General features: G+C 43.9%; 1 protein-coding gene across 1 annotated transcript in view; it reads left to right on the top strand.

The window, feature by feature from the left end:
* Positions 1-16,079, top strand: part of KCNQ3 (potassium voltage-gated channel subfamily Q member 3) — a 210,869-nt gene that overhangs the window by 170,684 nt on the left and 24,106 nt on the right. The window contains 4 exon segments of the mRNA XM_042464469.1: positions 2,488-2,583; positions 4,972-5,066; positions 7,886-7,909; positions 10,562-10,618. Coding sequence (XP_042320403.1) covers positions 2,488-2,583; positions 4,972-5,066; positions 7,886-7,909; positions 10,562-10,618 — 272 coding nt within the window.

The raw sequence follows: 16,079 nt of genomic DNA, 5'->3' as shown, positions 1-16,079 counted from the left end.
ATAATAATAATAATAATAATAATAATAATAATAATAATAATAATAATAATGCAAGATGACTCATGACTCTTCACTCAAGGACAAAACCAACTCCTTGTCTCAGCCCCCCCCCCCCCCCCCCCGCTTGGAGTTATGGGCACCCCAGCTTGGAAACTCCTGGTGTATAAATGGTGTAGACCAGGGGTAGGCAACCTTTTTGAACCGGGGGCCGGGTTGCTGTCCCTCAGACAACTCGGGGGGCCGAAGCCGGGGGGTGGAGCTTCCACCCTCTGGGGGCAGGGCCGCATGCCCGGGGCGGAGCTTCTACCCTCCGGGGGTGGAGCCGCACACCAGGGGCGGAGCTTCCACCAAAGCCCCGCGGGGAGGAGGAGGCGTGTGCCCGCCCTCTCCTCCTCTGTCCCTTTCTGGCCAAACACCCCCAACCTGCATTCTAAAACACACACAACAGCACATTTGTGCATTTCACATGGCTTTACTTAACATGGCCTCTTGCATATTTCAGAGGCTTAACACTTAGCATGGTTTAACATGGCTATGCATATTGAACATGTCAAGGTGGTTTCACCGTTCTTGCACCAAGTGTACTTCTCAGAAGTGTGTACTACTTGGTCAAGGGATTTTGGTTTTTCTTCACTGCGCATGAGTTTGTAAAAATCACAGCAATTTACATTGGCCATGCCTCAGAGGCTTGCTGATATCAATATCACCATTAAAGAACCAAAAACACACAGAAAAGGCACTTTGGAAAGTCACACTCTCTTGGCTTCAGAAACAGTGCGTGCATGTCTCTGAAGCTGACTCATATCATCATCACCATCATCATCATAATCATCACCACCACACTATCATTGTCAAAGCAAGGGAGACTTGTTAGCATTAAAAACACCCAAAACACTTTGGAAGGTGACACTCTCTCGGCTTCTGAAACAGTGCCTGCATGCCTCTCAAGCTGAGTCTCATCATCATCATCATCATCATCATCATCATCATCACCACTATCATTGTTAAATGATCTATTTGGAATAGCGGTTTATAAATAAACGTATTATTATTATTAAAGCAGAATACTGGAAAAAATGCACTTTAAAAACACAATTAATTAAAATAAATACTGGAAAAATGCAGTTTAAAAACACAATTAATTAAAATAAATACTGGAAAAATGCAGTTTAAAAACACAATTAATTAAAATAAATACTGGAAAAAATGCAGTTTAAAAACACTTAAAATAAATACTGGAATAAATGCAGTTTAAAAACACACTTAATTAAAATAAATACTGGAAAAATGCAGTTTAAAAACACACTTAACCAAAATAAATACTGGAAAAAATGCAGTTTAAAAACACACTTAATTAAAATAAATACTGGAAAAAATGCAGTTTAAAAACACACTTAACCAAAATAAATACTGTAAATGGGCACCCACCTCCGCCTCTTCATCCTCCTCCTCCTCGGCGCCAAAAAAGGGCAAAGGAAATGGCCATTTCCCTTGCCCTCTGGCTGCAGCCCGGCCCAACAGAGGAGAAGCTCCTCCTCCGGAGCCTGGCTGGCCAACGGGGGCAGACTGGGGCTGGAACAGCCATGCCCCCTGCCAGCTCTCACAGGCTCTGGCCTGGAGAAGGGGTGGGCTGTTCAGCCCCAGCCTCAGGAGGAGGAAGTCCTCCTCATTAGCCCTGCGCGTGGCCCTGCAAGGGTGCGCGCAGGGCCAGAGGAAGTGCCTGTGGGCCGCGGAGGAGGGGGAAGAGGGCGGACTGCGCAGCTGCGCAGCGCCCCAAAAAAGGATGTGGGGGAGGAGGAGGTGGGTGGACGCTGCGGGAGCGCACAGAGGAGGAGGAGGAAGAGGAGCGCCGTCCAGCCCGCAGCCAAGGCAAAATCCGGCCGCAATCAAGGAATTGGTGCTGCGGCAGCGGCAGCGGCAGGACCGTGCTGGGGCCGGTCCTGCTGCCTCACCAGGCCGGATGTGGCCCGCGGGCAGGGGTTGCCGACCCCTGGTGTAGATGAAGGTTGCATTTTGTGTAATTGGTTGTATAACTGCTCTTACCATCAAGAAATTTCTTGTAAAGTTCAATCAAAATCTATCCTCCAGTAACATAAAACCATTGGTCTTAACCTCAGGGGCAGCAAAGAGCAACCCTACATTCTCCTCTCTCTGTGTTGTGGGAATGATCCCCTTAACCCCTTTGCTAATGAGCCTCTTTAAGCAGTGTGTGTAGTACATAAAGGCCCTTGGGACTTTCTGGTAGAGCAATTCACTTTTTTTTGCCACTGCTGTGGTGGTGGTTTGGGGACCTTAGAGATGGCATTGGGAGCCATATGTGGCCGGCAAGATTCTTATTGGGGTCCCTATGTGGCCACTTTTCTCTCCTGATGAAGACAAACCTGCATACCTGAACTAAACACTTTTCTTGTTAGCATTTGTTCTAACATTTTTTGTTTGAAAATGTAAGAAACATTTGAGACATTCTGTGCTCCATTTTGCTTTCAGGGTATTTTGGGTTCAGGATTGGCTTTGAAAGTTCAGGAGCAACATCGCCAGAAGCACTTTGAGAAAAGAAGAAAGCCAGCGGCGGAACTCATACAGGTTTGTATTCCCTGCCTGCTCCTCATCAGACGGGGTTTGAAGTGTGCCCCGTTTCCAACCCTTTGAGAGCCACCGACCTGCCTGCTTTCAGGTTTCTCTGTGGAGGAGCTGCTTGCATTTCCAAGGTTTCTTTTCATGAAATGCTGCACTCTGCCACAAGGGCTTCTAATTAAACATAAAATAATGCTAGAACAAAAAATGATTTGCAAAAATAGGGCTGTAGACTGGACGTTGTCTGCTGGTAACTTAGATAAATCAGGAAGAAGAGGTTAGAGGTTAAAAAATGATAAATTGCCTTTCTTTTTGCTGTGGGGAATGTTATAGTCTGAATTTTAGGAGCAGAGATGGGGGCTCATGTTCCTCTTTGGCCATATTTTTCTCCTCAGGTGTCATGGAATGGGACAACCTCATGGTATAGTGTGTTTTCAAAGAGCATTCTGGAATACTTATTTTGTGGTGTAGCTTTATATTTTATTTATTTAGAGCTTGTATATCTCACATTTCTGCGAAAAAGGTCCCCAGAGCAGCTCAGAAATGGTTAATTTGACAATTTCCTGACTTTGGGTTTATAATCTAATAAGACCGGGCGTGCAAGGAAAAAGGGGATGGCACTAGGGAAAGGCATGAAGACTAGCAGATGCAGGCTACTCTTGTCCCTCTTAGATGCCACACAAGTGGCAGCTGGAAGAACAGAGGGAAGTCTTCTCACTAGCTGCTGGGACCAAAGCATGATGGAGCTGTGCCTGAATGCTCTTTGTTCCCAATAATTCAAGAGGCCTGTTGTTGTTGTTGTTGGTGTTGTTGTGTGCCTATAAGTCATTTCTGACCTATGGTGACCCTAAGACAACCCTTTCATGGGGTTTTCTTGGAAAGATTTGCTTTCCTGTCAGGCCAAGGTCTTCCCGTAAGTTTCCATGGCCAAGTGGGGAATTTAAACCATTTTCCATGGTCTTAGTTCAATGCAGTATACCCCACTGGCTCTCATAAAAGACTTATGCATAGACAATTTAATTGTCATCCTACTTTAGTACGATAAAGGAACGATATAACAAAGCTGTGTGAAAATCTTCAATGGTGAAGTAGACTGGGTAAGCTCGGCCATGAAACTCACTGAGTGACCTTGGGCGAGTCACATTCTCACACTGTCTTTCCGTGTCAGTGGGTGGGTAGATATTTTCCCCTACATCAAAATGTTAGTATGAGTTCTCCCTGTTATCATGAAGAATATTTTAATGCAGCTTGTTCTGGAATGGGCAGTTAAGACCTGCTAGCTTTATAAAAGACTAATCTGTGATGATGAGATTTGCAAGAACTGGTTTGCATGGCATGGGTCAACACAGCTGCTTGAATTTTTGGTCTCCCTTTTGAGGTTGTAGCTAGGAGAACTATAACTGTGAGTACTGTACTTCAAATTTACCCCAGCACTATTGCTGATAACCATTAGAATGCAGGAAAGGGTGCTGTTGGCAGCATCTTACTCTGCCTCTTTTCTTCATCTAAAGAGGGGGTGGACCAATCCCATCAGGCCTCCCCAAAGGAACTGAGCCCTTCCCAGAAGGCATCTGGCTCCATCCTCCACTCCCTTCCCCTTTTGTGTCATGTCTTCTTAGATTGTAAGCCTGAGGGCAGGGAACCGTCTAATCAAAAGATTGTATGTACAGTGCTGTGTAAATTTACAGTGCTATAGAAATAAATCTTAATAATAATAATAATAATAATAATAATAAAGCATCTTTTGCATTTTGTCTTGTTATTCAGCTTTCTGATAGAAATCTTCCAAATCTTCCCCTTTGGCATGGCCTGTACCCGCCCCTTTCCCTGACAGATCGGGGCCTCAGTGTCAACCCCAGGGCCCCCGATCCACCGCTTCTCCAGGCCTTGGGGAAGTGGCAAAATGCCGCTTCCCCACGGCCTGGAAAGGGGTGTCCTTGGGGCTTCATGCCCCAAGGACACCCCAACAACGGTGGGGAAAGAGAGAAAGAGAGAAACCCTTTCTCTTCTGTATCGCTGGCACAGCCATTTAAAGGCCGTACCAGCGATACACATGGCGAAAGGAGCTCCATTTCGGAGCTCTTTTTGGCACCGCTGAAAGGGCGCCACAAGTACCCTGCAGCGGTGTGCACACGAGATGCGCCGCACTGTGGTGTTTGGCTGCAGTGCAGCCGTGACGTAAGGGCGCCGCCATTTTGACACTGTGGTTACATGTTAGGGTTGCGGGGCAACCCTAGCACTTATACAGGCCGGTGCAAAGCGCCGGTCTGGATAGCACCTAAGTTTACTTTGGGGCAGGAGCCACAGACACACACACACAGACAGACAGACACACTTACACACTCGTGTATATTCCTCTTCTCTGCTTACTTATGTCACTCTTTTTATATTCCTTAGGCCGCCTGGAGATACTATGCCACTAATCCTAATAGGCTGGACCTCGTGGCTACTTGGAGGTTTTATGAATCAGTTGTATCATTCCCATATTTCAGGCAAGTATTTTTTCTCTCTTTGAAAAGTCATTAGTACACCACACAGCCCATTATGAAGTTAGGTATGGCAGCTCTTTTAGATCAGAGCTTGAAAATTTATTATTCAGAAGAATGAATATCATGCCATGCTGAAGCTATGTTCAAAAGAATGTTCAAAAATATTTTTAAATGACTGAATAATGTATTTCTTGAGTGTTTGAAATTCTGATGAGGAGACTCATGAATGGAAAAGAATATTTGCAATTCAGGACTTATTCTTCACAAAATTCACACATGGTGGGGTTGTACAAAAAACAGCATTTCCCACATGGGAAACAGGCATTTCTGCAAGCAAAACAATGCAGATATACTATTTTCTACAAAGAAAATCCTATTTCCTGCACAGAAAATGTCCTTTTCTGCACAGAAAGGTTATGCACAAATTTTGAAGAGCAATTCTTAAACTGAACATAGTCTTTGGAAGACTTTCTTACATCAGGAAGAAAATTGTTCCACATAGTCTTTGGAAGACTTTCTTACATCAGGAAGAAAATTGTTCCACCCCCTTCCTTCAAGCAGTTAGTAAAGAATTATATCCCTACTGATAAATGAGCAGTGGGGAGATGATGCATTGAAACTGGGAGCATCATCTTCCTACTGCTCTTTTAGCCAGTATCAGCATGCTATAGTTTTCATTTTTCTTAAAGTAACTTTCCAAGTTCTGATCCAGATAAAACTTCCAGGAAGGCAACATGAAAGGATCCTCTCTGTAGATAATGAATGATGTGTGTTCTAATCAATGGGCTAAAGTCAGAGATGGGAATCATGGAGCTCTCCAGATGTTTTTAGAGTGCAACTTGCATCAGCCTGAACCACAATTACCAGATGAGAGTGGCATGTCTTAGATCCAGTTGTAAATCCCGATAGAGTAGATCCATTCAGTCCATGGTAATTTGCAAATTTCATTGCAGTTGAGACTAATATTAGGCCAGTATACTAAGAGCAATTTCATTCTCCAGTGGACAATAAGTGAAAACACCATCTATATTGAGGTGGGCAACTCTGGCTGATCCAGAGGCCAGTTTTCTATTCTTGGACACTCCGGTGGCCACACTGACTAACCCAAAATCTAGACATGGCTTGGACTCCACTTCTGGTTTTGAAAAATGGGTATTTGTGATGCTAAACAGTACAGAGAAGCATATAACTATTGAAAAAGTCAATCACTAGTCCTGGAGTTTCCAGGAGAGGCAACTCACCATTTTTTGCCAAAAAAGGATGCATTTGGGAAGTGTGGTCCAGGACTGACCCACATAGATCTGCACATATGTTGTTGTTATCCACCTTCCACTTATGGCAACCCTATCACAAGATTGCCAGGATTTATTCAGAGGGAGTTTGCCATTTCCTTCTGAGGCTGAGAGAATGTGACTTGCCCAGGGTCACCCAGAGGTTTTTCATGGCCCAGTGGGGATTTGAACCCTGGTCTCCCAGAGTCCCAGGCCAACACTCAAGTCACTATATCACATGTCTCTCTCCCCCCCCAAATGTTGTTACATATCTTCAAGTTGACCTTGACTTATAGTAACCCTGTTTAGATTCCACCTAAACATTAGGAAAAACTTCCTTGCAGTAAGAGCTGTTTGACACTGGAATACGCTGTCTTGGAGTGTAGTGGACTCTCCTTCCCTGGAAGTCTTTAAACAGGCTGGATGGCTGTCTGTCAGGAGTGCTTTGATTGTGTCTTCCTGCATGGCAGGAGGTTGGACTGGATAGTCCTTGAGTTCTCTTCCAACTCTTTGATTTTATGATTCTGTTCTAAGGTTTTCTTGGGAAGGATTGCTCTGAGGAGATTTGCCGTTGCTTCCACAATCTGAGAGAATGTGAATTGCCAATGATCACCCAGCAGGTTTCCATAGCTGTGTGGGGATCTCAACTCTGGTCTTGCAGTGTTCTAGCCTAACACTCAAACCACTGCACCACACTGACACATTTCATTTATACTCTGTGTTTAAGCAAACAATGAGGCTCAAAACAATGAGGCTTAAATAAAAGAATATTACAGTTAGTATTATATCACAAAATGCAATTAAAACCAATTTTTTTTAACAACGAAAGAATCAACTTTCTGTTAATACTGAGTCACTATAGTATTAAATAAGAGAAGAATGCAAATAAAACAGATGCTGGCTGGCTAGAGAGATAAGACAGACAAATCACCAATATATTTCAAAAGAAGAAAGAATCAGCTTTCTGTTAGCTAGGTGACAAGGTTAAAATTCTCACTCACCAATTTCATACTGTCTTTGTATGTAGTGCTGGCCTTCAATGCATGGTGGTTGTTTAATTTTCAGAGCAAATAATTAAATATTAGAAGAGGAAAGAGTGGATAGTCCCTCATATTGAAGCAATCTGCATTGCTAAAAGAAGGGTTTCTTAGAATGAATGATTCTTTTTTAAAAAAAGTAATGCAACCTAGTGGCACTAAAATGATACATTGGATTGCATGGAATTTGTTTTTCCTTTTTAGCAATGGAATGTGTAGGCATGAGGCAGGGTCTGATCTGGACTGAAGACAGAGGGCACACTCTCCTGTTTTCTGTATGTGTCCAGTGGAGGCCATTTGCCAACAAAATAACAGAAAAGTCTGCATCCAAGGCCAGCAAAGTGAGCAGGTGGTTTGATGCTTACTTTGCCATTGCATGCACAACAGGCTAGATCTTGTCTGTGTGACTAACACTGATCTCTGTCCTGTTGAATTTCACCCTTCCTTCCTTCCTTCCTTCCTTCCTTCCTTTTCTCTTTTCTCCTTCTGCTTTCTTTTTTCAACTGTCCAAAAGGAAAGAGCCGGTGGATGGTACTAGGTAAGTTATGAACTTTCTCATCTTCCCAATGCCATTCATTTATCCATTCATTCACAAGATTTTTAGAGAGAACCACACAAATCTACCCTACATATTGTGACTTTTATCACTGTTCAGGATATGGGGCTAATTATTTTTCCCTTATTGACTTACTTTATTTGCTATGTTGTTCTTGTTGACCTTATTTAATAATGAGAGAAAATAGAGTCCCTACATAGGATAATCAGGGATTAGCATTTGACATGTTGTTGAAAATGATTAACGATTATATGAAACCAAAGATACAGCAATGCTTTTGATCTCTGATGTCAAAGTGAACTTAATTTGCTACATGCTTAGACTCTAATGTATTAGCTTGCACTAATAATACTGAAAATTAATGCGACTGCACAATGTTTAATTGATTTACCATTGTTAGTAGTATTTATAGTGAGAAAATTCAATAATAAAGGGCTTGCATTAGTATAAATTGAATATGATTTAGTTTCTCTCTTCTAACCTATTCTAAACTAACTTATTCTGTAGTACAATAGTTCTGGATAGTGTCAGGACTCAGGCTCCCAGGCAGGACCAAGAGAAAGCCTTCTCCTGAAGATAATAATAATAATAATAATAATAGGTTTTATTTATATACCGCCCAATCACTGGGAATCCGAGCGGTTTACAATAGAGGGGATAACAGACAGTTCCCTGCCTACAGACTTACAATCTAAAAGACACGACACAAAAGGAGAAGGGAATGGTGAGGGGGGGAGGGAATCAGGTCCAGCATTCTTCTCTCCCTCTGAGGCCTGGACCAAGGCAGATGGACCGGAGGGAGGGCTCTTCTTCTTCAGGCTAGCCCCTGATGGAACTGGGCCAGCCTACTCTCTCCCTCAGAGGCCGAAAGATGACAGTTAGGGAAGGAAGGAGCCTTTTTTCTTCAGGCTAGCCCCTGTGTACTGGGCCAGCCTTCTCTCTCCTCAGAGGCCGAAAGATGACGTTTGGAGGGAGGAGCTCTTTTTTTCAACAGCCCGATGTACTGGGCCAGCCTTCTCTCCCTCAGATGGCCGAAAGATGACAGTTAGGGAGGGAGAGCTTCCTTCTTCAGCTAGCCCCTGATTGGAACTGGGCAGCTCTACCTCTCCCTCAGAGGCCGAAAGATGACAGTTAGGAGGAAGGAGCCCTCTTTCTTCAGGCTAGCCCCTGATGGTACTGGGCCAGCCTTCTCTCTCTCCTCAGAGGCCGAAAGATGACAGTTAGGAGGGAGGAGCTTCTTCTTCAGGCCAGCCCTGATGGTACGGGCCAGCCTCTCTCTCCCTCAGAGGCCGAAGATGACAGGGAGGGAGGAGCCTCCTCTTCAGGCCGCCCCTGATGGTACTGGGCCAGCCTTCTCTCTCCCTCAGGGCCAAAAGATGACAGTTAGGGAGGAAGGAGCCCTTTTCTTAGGCCAGCCCCTGATGGTACTGGGCCAGCCTTCTCTCTCCCTCAGAGGCTGAAAGATGACAGGAGGGAGAGCCTCCTTCTTCAGGCCAGCCCTGATGGTACTGGGCCAGCCTTCTCTCTCCCTGAGGCGAAAGATGAAGTTAGGGAGGAGGAGCCTTTTCTTCAGCCAGCCCCTGATGGTACTGGGCCACCTTCTCTCTCCCTCAGAGGCTGAAAGATGACAGGGAGGGAGGAGCCTCCCTTCTTCAGGCCAGCCCATGGTGGTACTGGGCCAGCCTTCTCTCTCCCTCAGAGGCCGAAAGATGACAGTTAGGGAGGGAGGAGCCTCTTTCTTCAGATGTTAGGGGTGATGCGGTCTCTCAAATAATCTAGACCTAAGCCATACATTGGTCCTTCCATCAGAGAAAGTTTCCTTCTCTTGAAGAAAGATTCCTTCTGCTTAAGGAAAGTTTATAAAAACAAGTGATTGAACCATAACTAGCTGCACATGGTGTGCATTATCTGTTTGTTTGAATTGTTTTGGATAAAAATTGGGTAAATTGTGATTAGAAGACGATTTGGCACAATATCATGACCGGTTTTCAACTGCAGTTGGTAACTCAAATAGCTGACAACGTGCCATTTTTAAACTGATTCCTGAGACCCATCCCAAGACTAGCGTCTGTGATTCTGTTTAACTGTGTTGTACTGCAATATTTCTCCGGTATTGCTGGACGAGAGATGTTCCCATTAGAAGTATTTGTTAAAGTTGCTGTTTATTTCAGATGTGAAATGAAGTAATAGCTACCAATATAAGAGTGTTTTTTCACATTTCTAAGATCAGGTGGAGCCCTTCTGATGTTACTGGATTGCAGTTCCCATCAACCCTCAGAACCACAACCAATGGTGAGGAATGCTGAGAGCTGCAGACCAACAACATCTGGAAGACGACAAGTTGCTCACACTTGTTTTAGTTGATGTTGCAGCACCTGATATTCTAATATGATATTGCTTCCAGTTATTTTAGGTACAGTTATATATTCCATACAGAACTGCTCTTATATTTATAACAAATAACAGTGCAAGTGTAACTATGTTATCATATTTAGCCATCCATCTGAAGAAAACAAGTTAAGAGAGTATTGAGTTTCCATTATTTTGTTCCCATGTATTTCATTTAATTAATTCCATATAGATTCTCATAAATGAACATTAACCATTCATGTTGACATCTTTTTCACTTTACAGTAATGTCATGTTTAGTAGGGATGCATTCTTTGGATCAAGCGTCACCAGAAAACTTAGGTACATGCATCTGAGTAACAAATGAATATTTTATATATATGCGCATATGTCTACTGCATGTCATTCTTGCTTGCAATATCTATCTCTTTATTTTATTTAGTAATTTTTACTACAATAGTTTATTACATCCAAAACATCAAGGGAAGGAGTGGGAAGGCTTAGTTCAAAATATGAAAGTTCTATTTTCAGCAGACACATAATGTCACACTGAATGCAGGCCACTAACCATGTATAGTGACTACTGCTGAGCCATGCGTCAGAGGAAAATGGAGAAGAAAAGGGCTGAAGTGGGCTAAGCGTTTCCTTCTCCAAAGTTCAACTCTGTCCTTCAACCAGCTTTTATTATGGCTGTTTGTAGTCACTGAAGAAATTAATTGCAACTTGGGGTATACTTACAAATGTAGTCCCAGCAGACTGGAGGAGAGCAAATGTTATCCCCATTTTCAAAAAGGGGGAAAAAAGAGGATCCCAACAATTATCGTCCAGTTAGAATAGATTAGAAAGCTGGGCCAAAGCTAATAAAATGAATTTCAACATGGAGAAATGTAAGGTACTGCACTTAGAGCGGAAAAATGAAATGCACAGATATAGGATGGGTGACACCTGGCTCAATGAAACTACATGTGAAAGGGATCTAGGAGTCCAAGTAGACCACAAGTTGAACATGAGTCAACAGTGTGATGCGGCAGCTAAAAAGGCCAATGCGATTTTAGGTTGCATCAATAGAAGTATAGTGTCTAGATCAAGGGAAATAATAGTGCCACTGTATTCTGCTCTGGTCAGGCCCCACCTGGAATATTGTGTCCAGTTCTGGGCACCACAATTTAAAAAGGATGTGGAGAAACTGGAGCATGTCCAAAGGAGGGCGACTAAAATGGTGAAGGGTCTGGAAACCATGCCCTATGAGGAGTGACTTAGGGAGCAGGGGATGTTTAGCCTGGAGAAGAGAAGGTTAAGAGGTGATATGATAGCCCTGTTTAAATATTTGAAGAGTTGTCATATTGAGGAGGGAGCAAGCTTGTTTTCTGCTGCTCCAGAGACTAGGATCTGGAACAATGGATGCAAGCTCCAGGAAAAGGGATTCCACCTCAACATTAGGAGGAACTTCCTGACAGTAAGGGATGTCCGACAGTGGAACAAACTCCCTCAGAGTGTAGTGGAGTCTCCTTCTTTGGAGGTCTTTAAACAGAGGCTGGATGTCCATCTGTCAGGGAAGCTTTGATTTAGATTTCCTGCATGGCTGGGGGTTGGACTGGATGGCCCTTGTGGTCTCTTCCAACTCTATGACTCTATGATAGGAGAAGATGTCTCAACATATTGAAACATGCTGCTGAAAATAATTGATTAAATGATGTGAACTTTTAAAATTTAAGTTCTTTTTGAGATTTGTGTGTGTGTGTGAAAAATAGATTGTTCTGGCAAGAAAAATCAACATTTTGGGCAGAAAACAGTATACTTTGTCCCAAAATAATTTCAGTAAAAAAATTATAGGGGTTTTATGTAAAAACCAAGGGTTTTTTTGTAAAAAAAAAAAATTTTTTTTTTTAAATTTTTTGCTCTTATCATCTCACTCAGTGGGAGAAAGGTTTTTATGTTCTTTAGGTTTATATGGAAGAATGAAATAAGACATTGCCCCTCTTGTTGCGATACAGTCTAAAAAGGGGGGAAACACATTAGTGAGTTCATCTCTTATGGATTAAAGAAAAGCAGGGGAATGGGGAGTGTGCATCTTTGCACATTTGTAGAGACTCTTCTCTTGAGACTGTCCACAGAAGCTGTGATGCAGGGTGCTGGAGTAGTGTGTTTCTCCTTCACATATGTTTGCTTAATTCATATAGATAACACCTGAATAGGACTACTCCTGACTCCCCTCCTCCTCTACTGTACTGTGGAATTTGTGAACCAAAGATTCCCATCCTATGCTGCAAGTGATGACACACCTAGGAGAGAAGGGATCACTGGAATCCATGTTTGTAACTTGTTTTCTGACCTAGTGTGATGAAGAATTTCCCAGTTCCCTCTCTCCTACCCTACACACCTCTGTATGTTGTATGCACTGTTCAGGATAGACAAGAGAGGGAATGGTGTGCTCCTCTCCACTGCCCTCAGGAATAGGCTAAATTTTAGAAGCCCTTTTTCATGATGATCATGCTTAACTTAATGAACTATTTTGCTCAGAGGGCAGTATTTGGATAAGATGTTTTTGGCTTAACTTCAACAAGTATTTAGGGAGTAGATAGAAGACTTGTTTTTCCCGAGTTGCAAGCAATAGTTGGGGAATGTCTAGCGATCAGGAGGGCTTGGAATCCTGTGGATCGGTACATACTCAGGGGCTGCTTTTTCTCTCCCTTTACTCCTGTTTCAACATCAGCACTCTTAAAGTATGATGGCTAAAGTCCTCAATCATTTTAGCAGGGATTGAGGGCAGATTTTGAAGGTAGGGCCTCACCCATTGAAACTGGATCTTTCTCTCCATCCTAAGAGATGGATGCCCTCTAAGAGACCAGAGAATTGAACCACAAGTGTTATATTTTCCATGAGTTGGTTAGTAAGGAAAATTTAATGCTGGTTTGCACTGGAGTAATGGCAAGATTTCTATGTGGTTAATGTAATGATATACATTATTCACTAGGTGGCACTGGATTCATGTTTGGGAGGAGACACAATTAAATTCCTGTCTGGCTCTCCTGATACTGTGAAAATTGCATTCTCAAAGCATTCTGTGACAAGGCCTCAGGTCCAATCTCTTTAATGTCATGTTTAAAAGAATATCAGGAGCAGGGCTTGGAAAGACCCCTGCCAGAGATCACAGAGACCTGCTGCAAGTGAGCATGGGATCCCATTTCCTTTCTGGGCTAAGTAATTCATTTTTCTTCTAAGTCTACCCTATACCATAATAAACGTATTGGGCTAGATGGACCATCTGGGTTTATAGACCACAATTCTGAGTTGTTGTAGAGTAGATAAGGAAAAGGAGTGATTGACAGCTCAAATAAATTAGCAAATATGTAGAATCAGAAACAGATTACTTTTTCTTAAGGCCAAGCTCTTTGTTTTCAACAATCACCTCCATAACTGCATTGCTAGAAAACCAACTTTGCCTTCTTGCAGCCACAATAATCTTCTGAACAGATTACATCTGTGACATTTTACGGTCCATTTTTGACAGGGTAGCTCTGCATTTTCTTGTTGACCAGAAATAGGGATGTAATTCTTCAGTAATTTTCCCCTCAAAGGAAGTAATGAGTAATTTTAGCAGTTTTCTTCCCGCTGCAAAAGTCTTCAGAAACCATGCAGTTTTTGAAGCCTATTCATAATTCAGGACCTGTTCTCTGCAAAATTCATATGTGGTTGTTTGGTACAGAAAAGTTTGTTTTGATGCAACACAATTTTGTGTGAGTTTTGCATAGAATAAGTCCTTGATTACAGCATTTTCTGTGCAGAACATAATATCTGTGTAGAAATACTATTTTCTGTGAAGAAAATGCTATTTCCTGTGTATGGTTTCCACCAGTTTTTGAATGTGTTTGAATATTTGAATATTCTTTCCATCCCTTGCCTGTATCCATTACTTAGATAAAGAATCATAGGCGGGGTACATACCTCCGCTTTGCGGCGCTCTGCCGCCGCCGCCAGTAGGTCCGCGGGGGAGCCGGAGCCTTCACACGGCCCAACTCCCGCGCGGACCGAAAAAGAAGCTCCAAAATGGAGCTTCTTTTTAAGTCGTGTTTGCGACGTAGCGAGGCGCCAGGGGCGCACCACTATGTCCACAACGCCCGCCGACGCGTACGGCCGCTCAGCGTCCGATTACGTAAAGATGGCGGCGCCGTATGAACAGGGCTCCGCCATCTTTATCGTATCTTACATACTAGGGTTAGGGGGGTGCGGAGCACCGCCCCTTCCTAAACCTAGTACGTATTGATGACGTACATTGGCGGTCTGACAACCCCATGAGTGGAAGAGACTGCAAGGGACATCCAGTCCAACCCCCTGCCATGCAGGAAACCTCAGTCAATCCATCCTGACATATGGCCACCCCGCCTCTGTTTAAAGAACCTCCAAGGATGTAGTGGAGTCTCTCTCCTTGGAGGTCTTTAACAGAGGTGGATGCTATCTATCGGGGATGCTTATGCTGAGAGTTCCTGCCTGGCAGGGGGTTGGACTGGATGGCCTTGCGGGCTTTTCCAGCTCTATGCTTCTTGATTCTATGAATTAAAAGACTTTCTTTTTTTAATACCCGTGGTTGTTGAAGCCAATTTATGCTTTCACATTGTTTCCACATTCTGGCAACCCCAAGATGAACCTACCACAGGATTTTCCTTGCAATATTTTTTCAGTGTGAGTGTGTCATTTTCTTTCTGAGGCTGAGAGAGTGTGACTTGGCCAAGGTTACCCAGAGTGTTCCCATGGCCAAGGAGGGATTTGAAGTCTGCTCAGAGCTGTAATACAACATCCAAACCATTACACCATGACTGGCTCTCTTTGATGAACCTAGATAGAAGTTTATTTAATACGATAGTAAACAGGACACCATGTCTGAATACTCTGAGACAGCAAAATGAACTCTGCTTCAGACACATCATTGTGTGTTCTTTGGCACTCCATACTGTTGCCTTCCTTTTTCACTTCATAGTGTGTCCCTCCTCTCCAACACTGCCTTTTTCCATTCATTTTTGTCAAATTTATTATCCTTCCACCCAGATATAAATACTAAGGCGGGTTACAGATCGCCGAAAAGCGGCGGCCACACCCGCCCCTTTCCCCGCTGTATCAAGGGCCTCAGCTGCCCAGACCGGAGCCTCTGAGGCCCAGATCCGCTGCTTTGCGGCTGCGAGGAAGGGCAAAAGGCCGCTTCCTCGCAGCCTGGAAAGGGGTGTCCTTGGGGCTTCAAGACCCAGGACACCCCAACGGCAGCGGCGACTAAGGGGCCGCTCGGCCCCTTTCTGATTTGCGTCACTGGTGCAGCCTTCACACGGCTGCACCAGCGACACAAACCAGGAAGGAGCTCTTTCAGAGCTCCTTCCTGCTCTGCTGAAAGGGCGCATTAAGTGCCCTCGCGCGGAGCAATGGCGTCACGTCCGCGCCGCCTCATTTGGAGGCGGTGCGTTCATGACGCCATCATGGCGGCGGCTGTGTGGAACGGCCGCCACCATTTTGTGCGTGCGGAACGCATACTAGGGTTAGGGGTGCAGAAGCACCGCCCCTTCCTAACCCTAGTACGCGCTCTGCGCGTACTTTAATGGCGGTCTGTAATCCGCCTAAGTACATTTACAAGCCTTTAGGCTCAAAAAATAGGAGGTTCACAACCTGGTAATTTTGTTTAGCAGCTAGGATGACATCAGGTGGTAAGAATAACATGGAAAGAGCAAGTATGAATAGTCCAGCTTTGCTGATATATGCATACCCTATGAAATAGAGTTCCTGTCTTCACTGGCGAGAATGCACTGTGGGCAGCCCTCTA

The sequence above is a fragment of the Sceloporus undulatus genome, chromosome 4 (genome assembly GCF_019175285.1).
Source record: "Sceloporus undulatus isolate JIND9_A2432 ecotype Alabama chromosome 4, SceUnd_v1.1, whole genome shotgun sequence".
Taxonomy (NCBI): Eukaryota; Metazoa; Chordata; class Lepidosauria; order Squamata; family Phrynosomatidae; genus Sceloporus; species Sceloporus undulatus.
Note: the sequence above shows the minus strand (reverse complement) of the source record. Positions and strands in the feature narration are given on the sequence as shown.